This window comes from Haliotis asinina, chromosome 8, assembly GCF_037392515.1.
Source record: "Haliotis asinina isolate JCU_RB_2024 chromosome 8, JCU_Hal_asi_v2, whole genome shotgun sequence".
NCBI lineage: Eukaryota > Metazoa > Mollusca > Gastropoda > Lepetellida > Haliotidae > Haliotis > Haliotis asinina.
Window position 1 is genome coordinate 4,903,095 of NC_090287.1, and position 22,905 is coordinate 4,925,999.

At 37.0% G+C, this 22,905-nt stretch overlaps 1 protein-coding gene across 1 annotated transcript; it reads left to right on the forward strand.

The window, feature by feature from the left end:
- The first annotated feature begins 1,154 nt into the window (after window positions 1-1,154).
- On the forward strand, window positions 1,155-22,661 carry LOC137294668 (visual system homeobox 2-like). The gene is made up of 5 exons (XM_067825736.1): window positions 1,155-1,584; window positions 10,695-10,779; window positions 13,956-14,079; window positions 21,477-21,657; window positions 22,259-22,661. Exons 1-5 carry the CDS (start codon window positions 1,155-1,157, stop codon window positions 22,540-22,542), a joined length of 1,104 nt encoding a protein of 367 aa, XP_067681837.1. The 3' UTR covers window positions 22,543-22,661.
- Window positions 22,662-22,905: the final 244 nt, after the last annotated feature.

Sequence of the window (22,905 nt, forward strand, 5' to 3'; positions counted from 1 at the left end):
CGCTGAAACCTGATCTTATCCCCCACCGTTACTCATAATAACCACTAGGAACAGTGCCTTAACGTGAAAACATGACATTCTCAGCATATCTGCGACTCTTTCAAAAGACAAGGACTTTCCAAGAAGCGTTTAGGAAAGCCCTTATTGTATTCAACAAAGCAAACGCACTGTTGAACGCCTTGAGGGATTGTGAGAACGATCTTGCCGCTTCCTTTTGACACTGGGGATCTTTTTATGAACTCGGAAGCTCAAGAGTCAATTAAAAACGTATCAGGATGATTCCACGCCTGGTCCGGCTTATCAGTATGGATATGATTCTGGTCAGGACATATACAACCTCGAAGACCATCTTAAATCTACGTCAGATAGGTTATTCGAACAAAGCTTGACCGACTCTGATAATCGACTAGGCACACGTGCTCATCGACAACTCGACCCCTCCCCTCCAGGTCTTGAGAGACGAGACGCCGTTCAGCCATCTACCTCTTTCCTGAGGGACCGAGGCATGCGTTCCGCAATTTGATTGGTACACCGGTCCAGGTCGTATCTTCTGTCATCAAGGTGGGAGGGGGCTCCAAGGGAGACAATGGCCAATTACCCTATTGACATGTGTATTTGAGACGTGTGCAAGGAATAGACCTCTGCAAGGCGGACCCTGTTAGTCTAAGTCTCTCTATGATAGGTTGTTGGGAGTCTGAGAAACCATTACGTCAGCAGTTAATGAAGCGACGACTCTCCCGTGGGTATTCTCCGATTGACGCGGATTAGCAACTAATAATCGTCTCGTATGTCGTAGGGTCGGGAGTGTCAACAGGCGCTGTCAAACCTACACTGTATCATACACAAACTGTCGTCTGCGAGTCGTCTGCTTCGTAAAGAAAATCCAATATTTTTTCATGAATGATTGGTCTCCGATTTTGAATCAGCTTCCTGGATGTATGGAATTTATCAAGGAAAAAGTTTCATCAACAGCGACAGTCGGTATATTTCTATTGTGAAGAGGCACAGTTGTCGTCTGTCGTATTTTTGGATTGGAAGAAAAGTTGCAGCAGACGACAACCCCATATATCACTCTGACTGAACCTCTGATCCAAGGACGTGAAGGTAGTCTGGAAAAATAAATAACTTTGGATAAGAAGGAACTGTCCCCAACCATGATGAACGGGCTTCTCAACTCGGGGCCAGCACAAATGCCGACGTTCCAGAACCATTATTCCACTGGTGGACATTTTAGTCCTATGTACTCTCAGCAAAGACCTTCCTTTGCCATCCAGGAAATTCTTGGACTAAACCCATCTTGTCGCCAAAATTCGAGTCCAGATCTTGTGGACCATACCTCTATGGGTCCATCTGGACTTGCAGGAATGTACTTTTCTAGTCTTAATTCCTCGACGTCAATGCCGACGGACAACTCGACGGCGCAATTTTTCAGGGAGCAACAGCAGCCGGCGACGTCCACGTTTTGTCCTTGGCGGTTTGATCTGTCTCAGGGTCCTCCACCTCCTAACATAACATCATCTCGATTTCCGGGGGTTTCCCGGGTCAACGATGACTTTCCATTCAAGCAAAACCAACAAGAAGAAGGTAAGAAATCTAAATCTTGGACCAGAAAAAAACTACATTTAATACGTTTAATTAGAAAACAGGGAAAACGTTTAGAAAAATGGTTTGGTTGGTAGGTTTAGGCAGTATGGCAATGGGATATTGAATCCAATACGAGCCGGTGTTTATGTCATTTTCACATCTTCGCAAAGACGCTTCTTTGTATTAATATCTTCAGCATTCAAGTTGAAGGCATGCAGAATGGTTGTGAAATCTAAAATAGCAAAGCCATTTTATTTATCCTGATATTCTACGTAAAACGTTCCTTTACTTAATACTGTCTCGTCTAGTCTTGGACATGTAAGGTTGGCTTTGAGAACGACAGTATTTTAAGGCGCTATTAGCTTAAATAACTCTAGATACTACTAATTCTCACAACTTTCATACAAAACATGTTTAAATTATGACACATCACTTAGCAATGATATATATTTATATTGCATCGAAAGGGAAACACACATACATCTTTGTTAGAATGATTCTTGTGTCTGCTTTAAGGGTATTAAATAATCAGTAGTCATGAAAATATCTAGTGGACAATAGTACCCAGAAAACTTACAGACCATCCAACAGTGTCACCTGAATACAGTATTACATGGCATATAACGCTGTACTGTCACATTCCAGCACACTTTTGCAGTGATAATTCAACACATGAATATTGTTGTCTCGTGTATTTTGAACTTAAAATCATTGGGGATAGGCCACCTATGTTTGTCTTGAGACTAAGGTCCCCCACATCTCCTCTTCCTTAGTGAAACCCATCTCGCCTATCATAACGCCCCTGAATATCTCTCCAATCACACTTGCAAATTTCTTCTCAAAATAATCCAAGATACTCATATTTTGTCTGAAAACATTTTGGGGATATCATTTTACAATATCACGGTAAATCCATCGAGCATCACTCCAGTATGGGCGTGAAGTGATCAAATATCCCCTAAATGTTCATTTAACAAGCATATTTTTAAACGTGCCTATTCATATATACCCTCTTGCTTCAGCAAACAGTATGAGGAGAAGTGATAGAAGAATTTGATGAACTGAACTGATTTGTACAAAATATTTTTCAACAGATATATTCTCTTCATAAAGTCCGAATTGTTTTGTTTTGTAAATAAGAATATCTGTATTTTTAGTGAGTTTTATTGTTCAGTTACGGGCTAACAGTTTAGCATAAATTACATATGCATTCTTAATGTAGCCACTGACATGTTGCGCATATAGTTAATTCATTCTCAAATGAAGTCCTCTATAATTATTATCATTTCAATATTAACTGACGGAGCAGTAGAGTTTCCTCTCTAAAATGTGATAAGCCATTTAATTTTGGAAGAAACAATTCATTCTTATATTATCATATTGTGGTTAGTTGCGCTTTTTACATAGTAATTATATTAGAACTATCACTCATCGTAGCATTTGTAATTTGATATCACACGCAGAATGGCCTCCATAATGGGAAGAAACCTATACTAAAAGCAGTGTCTGTCGTAAGATGAATCATAAGCGTGTGTTTCAATTACTGTACATGTGTATCAAATCCCAGGAGTGGATGATAATATTTTCAGCTTATATTATCAGTTTTAGCCATTTCTCTCGACTTAGCTAACACAGGCAAGGCAGTTTCTATAATATGATAATAATAGCCTTCTGATATAAATATTCTTGAAAAAATCATATATCATACATCTTCATAACATACACTAAAACTGAAATAAATAAATAAATAAACATCTCAGTCTCCTCGTTTCTCATAATTTTCAAAATAAAATATCGGCGAGTCCCACGGGAATGAAGCGTGAAATGTCAAAACAAACATATTGACCATGTATATGGCCCGTCCTTAAGGCCCCTCGACAGATTGGAGATAGTATGTATTTTGGCAAGCTTAGGACAAGGCTGAAATATTCCTCCGAGATGGTTCGTGTTTCACAATATTGAGAAAATCTTGTCAAAACTAGGCTTAGTATCCCCCTACACCAGCGTCTCAAACAACAAGTGGGATCCAACTTCGTGAGAATTTCGTCAAGTTTGAAACTCAGTAAATCTGTTTGAGAAAAAACACGCTTTCTTATTTTATTTCTTCAAATCGTGAGAGAATTTATACGGAGCTATCGCTTGGAATGGATATATATTCATAGCGAGTTCATTTTTGTGATCGCGTGCAATGGATGGCTTTTGAATACCGTTGTTTTTAAAAAATAATATTTCCTTTAATTTTCCCGTAATAAATTTGTCATTTCTACGAAAGAACTACTTTTTCTTGTCGTTTCAAGCTTCATATATCTACCTGAAAGTCATACACAGTCTAACAATATTAAGCATATGACCAAGCATTGTAAACTATTCTATATCCATACAGAAATCTACACAATGACCATCATATACTTCCTTTCAACGTGGGAACTTTCAACAAATTTACCAAGTATTCGGTAATTGCAGTATTTTAAAAACGTATATTTTTACAAATAAGCAGACATTTTCCATTCGCACTAATTACAACAAGACTTCCGCATGGCTGATGCCCGTAATCCCACACAGATGTTAATTTGGCATGTCCATTTCAAGCCTTCAATGAATTTCCACAAACCTTGTACATTCCACATAAATATCATAATCCATAAGAATTAAAGTTATGGAATTTCTACATTCCTCCTTCCCCAAAACATTTGACGTTCAAACACGCTTCTTGTGTGTCTCATCATATCGGCAACGGGTAACGGGAGGGTTTACATTTTTGCTAATTTATTTTCCTACTTCAATTTAACAAGTGTGCAAAATAAATAAAACAGGGTAAAAAGTCAAGTGAAGAAAATAAACACGATCAGCTGTTGATGAGAGTAGGAGAAATGAGGCATCAACTTGGCTTGCCGATAACAGAAGAGTAGAGAGGTAGTATTACAACCAACAATAGGCCATGTCCATTTCAAAATGGGAGAAATATATCCTATTAATAAAGTGGTAAAGTAAAGTTAAATACAGATTGTTTTTAGTTTGATTGACAAATTGATATGGAGGATTATTTATGCACAGTTGATAAATATACATGTACACTTTAGCAGATACTGTGTCATTTCGGTGCAAGTTCTTCACGGGTCCCCTAGACTCAGACGTATATCATCAGGGGTGCTGTTTGCAGAAATCTATACAGATGTTCAATGTTATTTTGTACAGTATTCACAGTCTTTTAAAACCGTTTCTCGTTTTTACGAGTCAGAGATTTATTAATTTACGAAGGACACTACTTCTTGGAATTTCATGTTTGTTTAGCATATTGCTATATTGAAATTATACCGGGGAACAGGAGAGCTTGACCAATTATCGTTAAATTGTTTGATCTGAACACCTGCTGCTACAAAAGCTTCATATAATGTTTAACTTGTACTTAAAATTCGTCGAACAAATATGGAGTTATGTACACTGTATTCATAAAAGATGGTCGTTAGGTAAGAAGAATGCAAAGTCACATTTGCTCACAAGTGATTAAATAATGACACCAAATACCTCACGCAAAGCACGAGGTATCAAGATAAATCTACATTCCTTCATTGAACGTTCTTTGATGACAGCCATATTGCCCCAGTCACGAGCCTTCTCTAATCGTTAAGATAAATATTTGGCCAATTGTCTCCCTTTATGTCAACATCCCTCTTTAGTGTCACTCGACTAGTGACTTAAATGTGATTAGTTTATGAAGAACCTTGTCAATCTTTATCAAATAATCCACTGAACAAATACGCTCGTCCGCGCATGACCGAGGCCGGTTCGTGTGCCGTAGAGCGGTGTCGCTATGGTGTCGTGAATGGTTTAGATTTTTCATCGTCAACGTCATGCTGGGTATAGTGAAGTATGTTAGTTTATTGTGGCCCAACTGTGGCCCTTTCTTCAGAAACTTTGTGTTTAAACATTTTCCGCTTTCTCATCTTATGTGCCTTTATTTCCCGAATTCGCAGCTGCCGAAAAAATTATAATTACGTTATGTGTATACATGTAGTTACCTAACTGCATTTCTTTCAACAAAACTTAGCCCAGGCAGAACAATGAGTCACTGTCACATTTAGAAAGTGTGAGTGAACAAATTGTTGAAATGACCATAGTGATTACACGCATTTACTTATGGACAAACAGACGTGTGTCTTTTCTGTCTTTTTCTATGTATGATTGTGATATTGGATACAATCAGTTGTGCCAGACGGAAGTGTTACCTTCTACAGGTTTCGCCACCATACATTTGTGATTACATTGTTGTCAATTGTACACGCATCCATTTCTCCATTGAATGTCTGGCCATGCACGCTCACACAGGTTCCCGACATTCATTCATTCATCCATTCATTCATTCATTCATTCATTCATTCATTCATTGGAGGATATATATTTACACATTTGACGCATCGGTGACAAAAATGACATCCGGTGCTTATTTCCCCACTTAACTTTTATCATAAGTTCCATGTTTCAAGGTAAACAAATAACTTATCTTTGAATGTGATTTTGACGAGCGATGATGAGCACTATTCATTTCTATTCATAAATGTGAATATCTGGTATCATCACTATTTGAATGTGGTTCAAATCCTCTTTGTCGGAACCGTAATTCACTCTGTTACTTATTAAACAAAATGAATACGAAAAGATCTTTTCCCTTTCTTTTTACAAAATAAGACATTCTTTTTAACGAAATATGTTCACAATTTTCTTGTTTATTTTAAATCAAACACAACTTATTTCAAAAAGTTCTTATAACTGTTTTTTTTTTTCAAGAAACGGGGCACACGAACTAAGCAGTGCCGAAGAAATATTTAGATAATAGTGTTTCAACAAGCAACATCCAATATTGAAAACAAATGTATTACGTGCTGGAGACTTTTATTAATAATTCCTTTATGAAATGAAGATAGATTCCTCTTTATGATGTAGATCTGTATTTCACTTAATGTCCGTTATATTTAAATGTCTCTCCTGTTTGCTAATCGGAATAAATCTGACCAGAAACATTCCAAACGTTATATAAGTTACAAGATATGCCGTTTATATTAACGAATTAAAAATTGTTCTCTTTCTCTGAATCAGCACGTGTAATCTAGAGTGAATACTTAAAGGAAAGCTTTGCATATTCTGTTGAATGAAGTTCTTCTCATTAAAATTCACAAACGGCTATTGCCGTTGATGTTTGGTAGGGAATCAAAAACACATGCATGGAATGTATTCATGATTATACAAAGTACTGTCTTAGAGGATGTTCTTTATGTTCTGAAAAGGGTTTTACCGCTTTTTTTATATACATACGTTTTAACAAAATTAACAAGCTTGTTTATGTTGACATATTCAAGTGAATAAAAAGTATATTCTGTTAGCTGAAACTGTGAAAAGCATATTGATTCTGTCATTGTTTACCGGGATTACACGCTGCTATATTACGAATTGTTGAATCACCAGGTTTACGCTAGACCCTTCACATTTGCCATATTGAAAACATTTGAGCCTGTTAGAACCATAGATGTTCGCATTCACAATCAGTGCCAACACAATCAGGACAGTAAGTCCTTCTATTAGCTTCCTGCCAAATCTTCTCGCCTAAGCTGTGAGAATGTACACACAGTGAGCGCATATTACGTTCGTTTATTAGCAGTTGTATCACTGTATAGACGAAACCCAGTCATAATAGACAGTATAGAAGCTTTCAGCTGCGTAGCCGGGGGTGTTTTCCTCACAAAACAGAGGTGGCTTTCCTATAGTGTAAGTGGCAGGTAAATTAGCTTTTTAGGCGAAGTCGATAATCCAAGGACATCTCCGTTCATTCATTTGGTAAACGTGTATACACACTTGTGTTTGGGGGAAGTTTCAAATGGGGTAGTGCGTGGAGCGTGATGACTTTATTAAGAATACATTAGACCGGAGTTAATGTATCGAAGTAACATTTAATAATACGGCAGCTACCGTAAGTTAAAAATACAGATCATTTGTGATGAAGCGGAAATGAGGTAGTAAGATTTGAAATATGTTCTCATCAATAAAATTTCAGTATTAGCACACGGAGTTGTGCAGTATGAAGTTTATAAACACGTGCAATGATCGTGAATCTCCTGAATTAATCCATTGTGCTTAAAACGTTCTATTTACGTTTACTCGACGAAACGATTTTGAAAAAGCTTTAAGGAAAATTTTCCGTTTTTGTTTATCTACTATGATGCAGTTGAGAGAGTGCAATAAAACGTGTGCCTACTGGAGAAGCGGCGACAAATAACCAGCATGAATATCATGAAAAAGACCACCTTCACGTGCACAGCCTGTGTCTCATCCAATTATTTCCACAACAAACTATGTCCACATACAAATCGTTCTGTGTGTGGATGTTTATTATCCGACTATAAAGGACAAGATTTCCAAAATCTATTTTATAGTTTGCATTTTAAACTTAACGAAGTTTGAAATATATATAGACACTTGAATGCATTCCGTTCGTTAAAAGGGATAATTCCTCTCTCCAAGTACAACCAAGCCTGTACAACCATGTGATTGTAATACAACCACTTGCAGTTGGACTAAATGACACACCCACTTTAAGTAAACTGAACCAATAACGAAAATTACACGTTACCAATCAAAGAAAAACGTTTACAGCAGATCCTCACTGTAATCGTTCATTATTCAGCTCAAGCATAGCGATTTAAACCAACTCGTGTATAGATCTGATGCTGTACTACCCACGACTCCAATTATGGGTTAAGATACCATCATTAGCCAAACCAGACCATTCTCAGGCGGTACAAGAAGACAGTAGCCCAAGCGGAAGACATTTAGGGGTGGCAAACGGTTTGCAGCGGCCCTTAATTAACTCCACGGGACACGGTACTGCTACAGTTAATACAACAAGAAAAGCGTTGACAACGACGGATGCATGGACAATGAAACAGCGTAATTAAGGGAGCAAACTTCGGGGTCTCTTAAGAAAGGTGCTAGAGACCTTGAAAAGCTTTTAAGAGCTTCTTAAGGACTAGGAAAGGGGAGCCGACACCTCGTTGAATGTTGAAAACCGTGTTCGTTAGAGACGGCATGTCAACCGTCACAATGAAAGTCAGCTCCCGAGGAACAGGAGGGTGTGGGAGGGGAAAGGGGGGCGCCCGGGGGCCACGGGGCTTTGATGAACAATCTGACATTTTGTTAGTCAATTTAGACAGGTACTAGGCCACCTGTACTGACGCCTTTGACATGGATTGAGATTTTAGATTTGCTTTTAATGAGGACTGCTGATGCAGTTTTTGGATTCAGGAATATTTTTGTATTCTGCAGTTGCACTGGTTTTATGGATATTTGCATGTTTAATTGAGAGCGTAAACGTGAACTTGTGTTTTATGAAGTGGCCCTTTTTAATCAGTAAAGTGACCTTAGGCCCTTGGGACAGTCAGATGACAAGCTAGGTATTTAATGAGTGTGCAGTTTGACTTTGCAGCATTACATATTTGAGTTCACCAATTTCTGCACATGATATTAGTATAGACACCATTGTATAAGACATCATCATATTTGTTTGACAAATAATTTACACTAGAGGAATAAGTGTATGGTTCTTTCGTAAACTTTGTTATGTATTTAGTTCTAAGTTTATCGTTGGCATTACAGATAAATAGTGCATGATATTTACGTTCTATATAATGCTGACATCTGGGTTTAAATCCAAAATGCAATTGTCTTTCTTATTTAACTGTGTCGTTAACATTTCCATGAATCTATCGTTACTTGCACGGTGTAGCATAATGATGGTATGGTGTTGTTAAACAGTGTGTGTTACACGATGCACAGGAAATACGGTAAATGCAATATTACAATGTTTGGTAAATGAAAGTACATACATTAAATTTCTGTTTTACAATGAAATTATAAACGTTATGAAACCAGGTTGAAAACAGTTACCAAAACACTGCCTACGACGGGTTAGAAACTCTGACACCTGGTTACTACGTGACTAGCGAATGGTTATTTCTTGTTTATTTTATTTTTAACCATCAACAACGGAGTAAGTGTCTTCTTGCGCCGGGCAGTAATTTATGCAAAAACGTAGCAAATTGTTACAAATGTAGGGCATGGTACATTTTATTTACTTCTACGATTGACCAGCTAGCTAGAAAAGAAATGAATGAGTTAATTTCAGGCCACAAATATATTTTTTTTTAAATATCAGAGTATTTTTGGCCATTCTGCATCAAGGCTTTCGCACCCAGTTTGAATGACTTACATGTAGGATAATACAAGGTGTTCTGCCAGCGCAAACCAGGAACATCCATCCCCACGTAAGCTATAAGGCATTAGGCAAATCAGAAATAACACCAACCTATGTCCAGAAATTCATCTGAACCCCTCACTCACTTTGTGCAGTTGTTTGAGCCCCAGATCTCTTAATGGCAGTTTCGAAGACTCGCAGTAATTTCCTACTCAGTAAACTAACTCTCGATCAAAGTTGTAAATTTAGTCTAACGTCTTGACTTTAAATGTTTCACCGGAGCAAGTGGGTTTGTCTACACATGGCAAGAAACCGAAATGTTCAAATATTTCCTAAATATTCATATTTCGTCCAACCACTTACAAGACTGTATTAAAACGTTATTAATCAATCAGCATACAAATAGTCTACTGAAACTTTACACCAACTTCTAATTCAATCAATTTTAGAAATCAAAAGCTTTCAGTAGTCACCAATTCCTTGATAACACTCATGAAAACATGGACACCTTATCTATGAAAATTCACCCTCCTGTGAACATTCATTTGAAAACAATCAATTATTCCTAAATGATTGTCGCCATCGGGATGCTCTATAATACTGTTGTGCGCGATAGTCCAGCAATGTACTCAATACATCTTCAACCAGATTAAACATCATGTATCGCCTAGATTGTGCAGCGCCTGCGAGGAACAACTCATTTAAAAACAATGGCTATCGACCTTGATGACCCGGATATGACCTTATCACGCAGGCGCACAGGGGGGCAACTGCTAGTAAAGTATTCACAGCGGGTGCATGACATATTTGTCTAATTTGGTCTTGGCACGTGGGCTAAATAAATATTTATATTTTTGTTTATTTGTAGTATCCCGTCAGGCATGCGTACAACAGGAGAAGGCACAAGAAGTCAGCATGTGTGGCAAAAAACAAAAGAAACGTCGGAGGCACAGGTGAGTGGGTGAAAACAGAGACCATATAACACAATATACGTGTTTTACCTACAGGAGTTTGGGACAGGGTCAGGGGTCTGGACTGAGGGTTAAATAGGGCCAAGATGAACAAGAGAAATAAAAGAAGTAGTTTAAAAGATTTGTATTAAATTGTTACACAATAAAAAAAAATAATTCTGAAGAATTATAATATTGTCCGACCATATAGCCTGTGAGACTCATCGCTGCATATATACGAATGAAGATATGGAGATAAGAGAGCATATATTGGAATGTGAAAATAGACAGTATGTATTATTTTATTTATGGAAATAACTCTGAAAGCGTTTAAAATTGATCAAACTCTAAATAAATATTTTACGAATTTTCGAAATTATTTTATATACAGATAACAATGTTATTGAAAGTTTAATATCTGGTACGCGTATGCGTTTTAGAGGGGAAAACGTTCGACATAAAATATGTCCATGTCTTCCCGTTACGAACGTATTGCTCGCCCAAAGATTGGTCTAGTGTTCATGCCTTCAACCTCTCGTTTAACCCAGACTATTACTTACAGGCCAACCTCGATCATCTGCACCATCTTCTGTGGCATACGACAAGATCCGTCTCTATCCTTGACAGAATAAAAAGAGCTTGCCAGTTAATAATCGATGCATGTTTCTTAATGAATTAACTGACGCCTCTCCGTCGATGTGCGAAGTTGACGTTTTCTTTTACGCTGCTTGAGTCTGTCCAACTGATAACCTTGAAAAGAACCAAGAGTTGATATTCCATATCCTTGAAACGCTATTCCATTATTTCCCAAAAACGATATCCAGCTCAATATGTTTGTGAAAAAGCCTCTGATCCCCCATCATATTAATTCGCTTAAACAACCAATTACAAGTTAATTAAAATCCCCTGTCACTCACAACTGTCAACCAATAATCTTATAATAAATGAGATAATTTGACCTATGTCTCCTAACACTGATTTCTTATCTCGCACGCCATCTTGTCTGACAACGACGTCACGTGACGTCGCAGGCAATGAAGACACGTGACTGATGACGTGACGTCACTAATTGCAACGACGTTGTATCTGTCACTGTCACCGGCCCCAGTGGAGATGTCCTCGCTAATAGGATAATGTACACCCCAAAACGTCTTTATGCTTCATCAACGTTTCTTAGGAAATAAACAGTTTCCGGGAAGGGGATCGATTTCCCGTCAAATTAAAAGACAAATATTAGCGATCACGGACGTTTCATGGAAGACAATTAGTCTTTTTGACTTGTGATTACTGGAAGTCCTTATTGTCCAAACTTTAATTAATGATATCAAGTTCCGCTCGTTTGACCGGGCGCTCCCTAATTAGTTGTTCTTCGACGACCGATTCGGCTCCCTACGCCCGCGAGTGTATAGTCGGCCCTACGCCGACTTCGACGTTGGCAGCATGCCAGAATGATCAAAGATGTCTCCGGCAGTATCTGACGTTCAAATTAGCCGAATTTACCGCTGGGTTTCCAAGGCCTCCGTGCACTTAGCCTTGCTTCTATAATTGACATATACTCGCTATTGGACAGGAAAAAATGGTGTATTTCCACACTGAGCAAGGCGTCTTTGCTGGGGGGCGAGTGACGTAAGCGTAAGGTCACACAGGCGACCCCTGTTAACTAGGATTCACTGCACAAGGTTGGCAGGCGTTACCGGAAAGAAATTTTAATGAAAACCTGATATTCTTGGAAAGATTTTGTTTTAGGCCTTTTGTCCCACATGCATGTCTTGTGTCCTCTTTCTATGTGCTCTTGGAAATGGACTTGGTACCTTGGAACTGTGGAGAAGAAATACATGACCCTAACCTGCAATGTAGTGCAGACGATATTATGCACAGATTTACTCTCAGATATTTAGTCCGGAAGCTGTTGTATAATATCTTATTTTGTGGCAGCACCACTTTGAGTATACAAAATTATTTAGTATATGTGTATACACGTAAACTGATTTACGTGCAGTTGTGAAATTATGCTTGCATTGATTAGTATGGTTTTTATAAGATTTAGCTTTTGTGAGTGAAATGTGAGCGTTCAGTGAGACTTCAGAGCCTAATAATTCATTTCTAGTTTGGATTGAGTTATCTTAACTATAACTGAAATGAAATGAAAACCTTTAATAGACTCGTGCTCAATAGTTTTTAGAAATATTATCATGTTTGAAAAGCCGATAATTGTTCAAAGAGAAGAAAGCTTACAGGTATGCAATTATAAACCAGCCACAATGCGTTCTTAAAAATGTGAAAGATTCAACGCGAAAATATCCTAGTTGATGGCACCTATTTTGTGTTCAAGTCAAGTCAAACTGTCAGAACAGGAGAATCCCCACTGCGCCGAATCGTATCACGTGACGATGGTAACTTCCGCTGTGAGAACAAATTATTGACAATAAACCCCAAGTTTGGAGATTAACTCCATGTTAGCAGCGATTATCACCCTGGTGGCACGTAAAGGTGTCCGAGTGACACGTGTGGTCAGCTAAAGTGTTGTTTGACTCTTGTCCGAGGAAGCCTTAAGTGTTGATCACGTGTTTCCTGTTCGGTGACATATGGTTAGTTGTAGAGACCGCCATTAGTTGACAGTTACGTGGAGTATGGAAACGTCATACAAGAACAAAACGTGCGACTAGATATTCAGAGACTATCTCCAGTTATCAATAAATGACTCCCAAAACTCCTTTGATGAAAACCTAAAAACCTCAGTATATCTTGTGCATCAGGGGCGGATCCAGGGGAGATTGCGGACCCACCCCGTCCCCAATTTTGTATCCGTAGGTGAAAACTAGCTTCTAAAGTAAAAATACACGTTGATGTAATTTCTAGAATAAGTGTAAAATGTTTAGCTGTTTTCAGCGTGAAAAACATAATGTAAAAGGTTGTGTATGTCGTTATTAACGTAGCTATGTACACTTGACAATGATATAAATTCCACGTTTACAGATAATATTTTAAGGCTATTGCCAATGTTAAATGATGATGGGTGAGTAGTTTCTGGTCTGATGATAAGTGTAATTATCACTCAAGGAGTAAGTAAATGTTAATCTGGACACCAGCGTTACTGGTGGTGTTATATAGATTCATTGAATATGTCGGTAATGCAGCTACATTTCAGCATGAATAAAATCTTTGTTGTTTTCATTAAGGACAATCTTCACCAGCTATCAACTGGAGGAGCTCGAGAAAGCATTCAAAGACGCTCACTATCCCGATCTGTATGCGCGAGAGTTACTTGCACTCAAGATAGATCTACCTGAGGATAGAATACAGGTAAGTCTCATTGTTTCAAGGATTTTCCTCAAACATATGGAATCGATATGGAAATTCAATTCACGCTTTTTATATAGTATTTATTGATTAATCGTTTCAGTTTCAAACACGTTTCCTTTAAATGTTTAAAGTGTCTTCGACCTCTGTTGTTTGTGTGTTTAAGGAAATATTTAAATGTTGAAACATTAATGTCATAAGCATGATTGCGTATGGGGCCACTAAAAAATCGTTTGCTAAATGTAAACACTAATTTGAAATTGAAAAGAATAATATAAACATTGTTAATTTCAAAATCGTTTATGATTGGAATAGCTTCTATATGATGTTCAAGTTGTACGCGATAATGGACATGTTGCTTGCTATTGTGCTGGAAGTCGGGGAATCCCCATGGGGTAGTCATGGCAGTAGCGCACTCACGTGACTTATCAAAACAAATCACAGCTGGTGGATATTGGCAGATTTGTCTATGTGGAAGATAGTGCTATTAACATACATGTCAATCACAGGTGTGAGGGCATTGCTGGCACGAATTGTGACGTAATTATGACGTCAGACATTATTGATAGTGTATTTAGATGCATCCTTAGTGCAATATATTTTTATAACGGAATGTTTTCCCATCAAACATGAAAATATCCGACTTATTTAAGAATAAATATTTACAAACATACCTTCAGTCGGTTATACAGCGATGTTTTTTTTTTGTATGTGTGTGTGTTATATTTTGGGCTTTTTGCAGTGATTTCTTTTTATTTTAGGAAATACAACTCTATAATTGTATTTGTTGATATTTGAGCTACGGGGCACAACATGTAAGCAGCTGCATGGACATTTGGGAGTAGGACAAAACCGTTATGAAATTAGGACAGCTTATTACCTATGTTTATTTATGTTGTGTAATACTACTGAGACTCGTTGACCCTGCAGGAGGCCTCGTTCCCACATCTGCAGCCTTTATGACATGTACTTCCGGTTACACGAAACACCACCTGGCGAGTATTTTTCACGAAATATGCAAAGTAAGATGAAGCTTACCGAGGTGGAATTTACCTTAAAAAAAACAACAATAAGCGAAAACAGCCAAACATATTTCTCGGTTTTCTTCTGTCGACTTGACAGTAACATATAACTATTCAACGAACCCAGTTTCAAAATGTTTCATGAAATCCTTCAATATTAAATGGAATTTAATTCATTTCTGGAATCTAATTCAAAATGTAGTGTTTCAAGTATATACTGTTTTAGAGATCGATTCTTTCGCTCGAAGACGTTAGTTCATTCAATTAACACGAAATAGTTTTGTGTCTCTTATGCCGAATAATTATAATAACAATCATGATCGTCATAGTGATGCTTCTAACAAAAATATGTAGCTTACATGGAGCAACATACAAATGGGACGCATTATCCGTATAAGTCAATCAACCATCATACCAGCTGGTTCCATGACTCTCCGAGTAGAACATAGCGGAATTCGGAAGAAACCATTTAGGGACTGGTATTGACGGGGGAAGGGTGGGGGATCGAAGACGTTTACCCCTTAACAATAAGTGTCGTTATTCATCAGATAATAGGGGATAGATGTTATTTGCTGTAGTGTGGAGTAGAGTGTCGCGTATTTCAGTTCCAGATGAATTTATCGGCCATCTTAAGCACACATGTCTGGCTAGTTTCGTAATCTCAACCTCCAACCACGGGAATAAACGCCCTAGTATCATCACTCTCTCAATGAACATACCCTGTTGGGACTCAACAATAACGTAGTCAGTATTTTTCATAAAGCTCTCACAAAAAACAGCAAGCTGAGGCGGGGAAATCAAAACAAATTAATACACGATAACGAGAGGTGTAAAAGATGGCGGGAAGAAGAGGTGCGGGTTCATTTCTAACCGGCAACTTCTCGAGTGTGCCATAAATCTCAAGCCAACAACTGGGTCCCGTCTAGTCGTCACACTAGACGTTTAAGCGTCTAGAAAGCACATCAGCTAATCGCTTTATTTGCCATATCAAAATAAACGAAGCCGTGTGGGGCTCGCTTGGTCAGTGCGGAACGTCTTGCACGGGCTACACACATCAAAGATTTCTTTTATATCATTAATCCTATCCCAGTCTAGATTCCGAATCCCCGCTAGTTATCCGAAGCACGTGTTTTCCTCTGTTTTCTCTCAAAATGTTGCCGCTCTCTCTCAAGGCAAAGGGGGGCACGATGCTAAGGGACTTTGTTTTTTGTGCCACAGAATATATTTTTCTTGCACATAACAGCCAATTTGGAGGAGCGTTTTGCTAGAGATGTTAGGAAAGATGGTTCTCAGTCGGGGTTGATTTTATTGGCTTTTTATTGGGTTCTAAGTGGGCTGGAATGTCGGGGGGCACTGAGTTTATAAAACACTCATAATTTGATATTCGAAAACGACACATGTTTTCACAACTGTTATTGTTCAAGCCACAAGAAACACAGCTTCGTAGGCCTTGGTCCAGCATCTTTCCCACAGCGGGGCTATTTCTCTTAACTCTATTTAACTCTTATATATTAAATCATGCATTAACTACAAATCACATCATGCACTACCTATATTAACGTATAATTCATGCATTAGCTACATATCACAACATGCACTATGATTATATTAAAGCTACTATCTAATGCATTAACTATATACTACAGCCTATACTTTCCACAATATAGATGATATCTAATGCATTAACTACATATTACATGTACTAAACTATATGTATAGCATAGTTGCTCTATAATGCATTAACTACATATTACATGTACTAAACTGTATGTATATAATAGTTACTATATAATGCATTAACTACATATTACATGTACTAAACTGTATGTATATAATAGTTACTAAATAATGCATTATCTACATATTTCATGTACTAAACTGTATGTATATAATAGTACTATATAATGCATTATCTACATATTACATGTACTAAACTGTATGTATATAATAGTTACTATGTAATGCATTATCTACATATTACATGTACTAAACTGTATGTATATAATAGTTACTATGTAATGCATTATCTACATATTACATGTACTAAACTGTATGTATATAATAGTTACTATATAATGCATTAACTACATATTACATGTACTAAACTGTATGTATATAATAGTTACTATATAATGCATTATCTACATATTACATGTACTAAACTGTATGTATATAATAGTTACTATATAATGCATTATCTACATATTACATGTACTAAACTGTATGTATATAATAGTTACTATGTAATGCATTATCTACATATTACATGTACTAAACTGTATGTATATAATAGTTACTATATAATGCATTAACTACATATTACATGTACTAAACTGTATGTATATAATAGTTACTATATAATGCATTATCTACATATTACATGTACTAAACTGTATGTATATAATAGTTACTATATAATGCATTATCTACATATTACATGTACTAAACTGTATGTATATAATAGTTACTATATAATGCATTAACTACATATTACATGTACTAAACTGTATGTATATAATAGTTACTATATAATACATTATCTACATATTACATGTACTAAACTGTATGTATATAATAGTTACTATATAATGCATTATCTACATATTACATGTACTAAACTGTATGTATATAATAGTTACTATATAATGCATTAACTACATATTACATGTACTAAACTGTATGTATATAATAGTTACTATATAATACATTATCTACATATTACATGTACTAAACTGTATGTATATAATAGTTACTATATAATGCATTATCTACATATTACATGTACTAAACTGTATGTATATAATAGTTACTATATAATGCATTATCTACACACTGCAGTTATCTTATAGTTGCTACGTATAAGTGATTTGCTACGTCATTAGATTTTAATCACATGCAGTAAATATATAACAGTATTTCCTTTTGATATCAGATTAAACATCAACCACTGCACCATATGGGATGTAGGTTTCTACTAAAAGACATATAGTAGACAATAAAACGATAAATGATATTCGAGATGACGTTTTTTTTATTTCATCAGTTCAGCCCCATACTATTTCATCAACCTTCATAAACATCATGAGATTTTATATAACGGTTGGTAATAGATGGGAGACAGCTTACACAGCTCACACTGATAATGTATAATTGTGATGACGTACCTCATTTAGAATAGGATAGTAAAAGATGTACACGTGTTTTGTATCAAACCAACGCTACACCACGAATTCATACTATGCAAACTAATTTACAGTAGTGATAGATCTACCCTATTAATTCAGTTTGAAATCGTTTCCATTTCTGTTTATTATGAAGTAAGTCTGATTATTTTACATGTTGTTCCAAATTAACTGAGAAGAAATATTCGCTTTCACCTAAGATATTTGTAGTAAGCCGATTGTCCTCTGCATTTGACGGCAATGTTCATACTCGATCATGTAGGCCATTTTGGTCTAACGGAATAAAGTTATAGTATTTCCATAATATTAAATATAATCAAATTATACGGCTTTACACCCAGGGATGGTAATTGAAATCTAAGCGTGTTTCTTGTACAGAAAAAAGCATCTCGGGAAGAAATGTGTACATTCCTGCTCGTAAACCACCAAAACTGTTGTGGATATGTGTGTGTGCATGTTAGTATTAGTTACTGACGTGTCGTAATCAAGATTGACGGCGCGATATTCGTTTTATTTATTATATAACTGAAATTATTAATGCATGTACTGATAACAGACACATCAGTTTGGATAAAAAATGGTACCTAAGAATAGCAACATTTTCCGACACAGACAGCAACACGAACCATTTACTTTCATTATAAACATAAACCCAACGACATGGAAGTTATGTTGTCGGGAAATATTACATGTCCCTTTAACTGAACTGGTTTGTTCGTTTGATATCTGACACGTTAGCCCAGTGTCAGCCAATCCAACCCAGTAGCCTTGTGTCAGTCTATGAACTTAAAGTGCTGATATATTCTGCAAAAGTGAAGATCTTTTAATTCATTTTATGAATTAGTGATCATCTTGTTACACACACTTGGCGCTATCACCAGTAAAGTTTCATGTAATCATTACAATTATAATTAAATGTCACAAATTTAGGAAGGTGCTGCAAATCCTTTTTAACACTATAAAGACATGGGAGCGTAATATGATATAAGTAATATGATATAAGTAATATGATATAAGTAATATGATATAAGTAATATGATATAAGTAATATGATATAAGTAATATGAAAAAGTAATATGATATAAGTAATATGATATAAGTAATATGAAAAAGTAATATGATATAAGTAATATGATATAAGTAATATGAAAAAGTAATATGATATAAGTAATATGATATAAGTAATATGAAAAAGTAATATGATATAAGTAATATGATATAAGTAATATGAAAAAGTAATATGATATAAGTAATATGATATAAGTAATATGAAAAAGTAATATGATATAAGTAATATGATATAAGTAATATGAAAAAGTAATATGATATAAGTAATATGATATAAGTAATATGATATAAGTAATATGATATAAGTAATATGATATAAGTAATATGTGTATTACATGAATCATTACTTGATGTACCAAATCTAAACCTTCGTTTTATCTTTTTGTTTGAATGCACTTGTTGCGTGACCGTTTTATGTAATTATAAACTGAAGTGTTAAAAAATTACAAATGAACTCTCAGTCAATAACCATGCTGGTATTAGGGAGTTACTGTTAATATCGAGGTGTCGTTACAGCACGACACTATGTTCCTGACTGTACTACATAAATTTTGACTATAGGCCTTCTACTACACAACGTTCTCTTCTATTGTACTGTTAGTATGCTTACAAGGCGGTCAGGTTACACACACTTAACCCTGTCAAAGCAAGGGGGCCTTTCGTAATAAACTTATCAAGTCTAGCGCCCCTCCTGTGCTAATGCTCTATCGTCAAGCGTCTATAGTGTTAAACATTATCCTCAAATTGCAATTATGGCGTATTCCGTCACAAATGATAATCGCATGATTCAGTCAGCTGGCTTTGATAAAACTTTTCTCCCATTGACTCGACCGCGCTAGCGAAACATTACGGCAAACGTCTGACCTTGTAACCCGTTAGGAACAATTATCCCGATCAAGCGGGACCACCGAAGCGTCCAACCTCGGCCTTTAGACCCTATTACTGGTAGAGAGATTGCCCGAACCGCCACCAATACCGAGGTAATTTTCTAAATTAGATATGTGGCCATCGCTTATCCTAATTAAATCACGACAATGTCTTTGTTCATCAGCTAGAGCATCCAATGACGATATCTCGCCCAATTCTCGGCGGCCATGTTGGCATATTGATTTTACTCTCGTCACAACCATATTAATTTGAAATTTTACACCCGGCACCAGCATCGCCGCTAGTGTGTACCGTGTCGACGCCGCTAGGATAGCGGATGGTCTTCAGATTTAATGGCATTTTCTTGGCTAATGTAATAGTTTAGGTTCCTAATTAGAGATAATCCTCGACCATTGACATTGATTACAGGATTATTTGCACTAACGTTGTCGACTAATACGGAAACACACAAGGAAGGAAACTCAATACAGGCTGTAGATCACCTCGGCGATTTCACCTGTATGAGATTGTTGTTGTCATATCTTGGTGGTGTACGGTTTGTCTGCATGGCAGATTATTGTAAACTATACATGAAGCTACAATGAACTAAAATAACATTTATATATTTGCTCCAGACAAATATTCCTATTCCTATTTGACACTTCTGCTGCTACAACAATTAGTACTGCTGCAGTTGTTGTTGTTGCTATTATAACAAACGTAAAGATCATGGTTAGAGATGATCTTCAGCAAGACATGCTTGTCGGAAGATGCAACTAACGGGCTCGGGTGGTCAGGTTCGACCCGGTTGTCTTCGATGTCACCGTATCCTGTTTGCATAGATCAATGCTCATGGTTGCAATCACTCACTACCCCTGGTAGAATTTGCTACTTTCAGTTTCGAGATTATGTTTTCACTAACCTTGTGACCATTTGGGTATATAGTTTGGAACTATGGGGAGTAGTTTCTCTTAAAACCGAGCAATAAGTCAGTCAGGTCAGCCCAACAGTTTGTTGTCTGTCAGCTAGTCATTAAGGGGCGCGGCCTGTCAAGAAAATATTTATTATTATTTATTATTATTAGATATAACGATACCGTTACATACAGTTGCAGCGTCACAGCTTCACGCATGGAATTTGATCCTTGCCCTAACTCGTATACTGGACACCAACACGCGGAACATCGACACAATGCAGCCAAGATGGCATTTTAGAATAGACATTTACGTTTAGATGCTATATCTTCATAAATTCGTTTCAGGTATGGTTTCAAAATCGACGGGCTAAGTGGCGCAAAACGGAGAAGACGTGGGGTAAAAGCAGCATCATGGCGGAGTACGGACTCTACGGAGCTATGGTCAGACATGCACTTCCGCTTCCGGAATCCATTGTTGATTCAGCAGAGGACGGAATTGATAAATCGTGTGCCCCTTGGCTTCTTGGTGAGTACACAAGGACCATGTTGAGTCTGCAGCGTTGAACTGGCTGTAACTTTAATGACATCTAACCTGGATCCAGTTATTTTGGACTAATACTACAGACACGCGGACACTAGTACAAAGGACGCCAGAACAGAAGAAGAACAGTGTGGATGGAGACATTAACCTGCCATCCTCTATTGTAAAACCAATATTTCGTGTCAGAACCAGTGTTTCTGGACATTTGATTACCTTGATCGTTTTAAAGGCCGCCTCCATATAGCACCTGTACGCTTTGCGGCTTCTAAAAATATACAACCAATTTATTTATTAATGTGGTGGTGCAATCAGCAGGGCCAGCATTGATTACTCTTTTAGGTCTCTACTCTTATAATGTTCTTCGCTGCTTTGATACATGCCCCACTTGGAATTTGTTGCGGCAGAAATCGATTGTCATCATATGAAACTGACATGCCATCTGTACAAATATGTTGTTAATCTTGATGATGTTCTTCGGGATATATATAGCACGTATGACAACCGGTTCAGACATCCTTTGATTATGCATCAGGTTTATAGGATTGAGGTTCCGATATAGATAAGCTTTGAAGTATCCTTCTTGCAGGCATGCACAAGAAGTCTCTGGAAGCTGCCCAGAAGATGAAGGAAGCGGAAGACGAAACAACGATGGACAGCAGTGACGGGAAACCAAAGGACAAGGATGAACTCAAGTCTGAAAGTATAGCAGCTCTGCGAGCGAAGGCCCAAGAACATAGTGCTAGAATGCTTCAAGCCATCAATAAGGATGGAACGCCAAAAACGGACAGAAAAAATGCCACAAGCGAAAATAAAAATAATTTCCAGAATAACATGTCGAACTCAAATGACCTAACACGGCCGAGTCAGTGACTTGTGGACAAGAGTGATGACTACTTAACAACTTGTGCACATTAAATGATGACGAATCGGTAACGTGTGCACTCAAAATGGTGACGTAAGCAGTGCTTGCGGTGATCTCTCGTATATCCGCCCAGACTCATTTTTACGAACTATGCTAACTAGCAATTTTAGCAAGGTCGAATGAGGCTCAGTTGTTGTGTGAATGAGGAAATGTTGTGTTGTTTATTAATTGTAATATTATTATAGACGTATGTTGAGTGTTAAAGATGAACCTATCGACATAAGTGAAATGATAAAGCATTGCCCAATCTTGGCATTTGATGTTATTTGTACCACTCAATCTTATAGGCATAAGAATGTTATACCTCATGA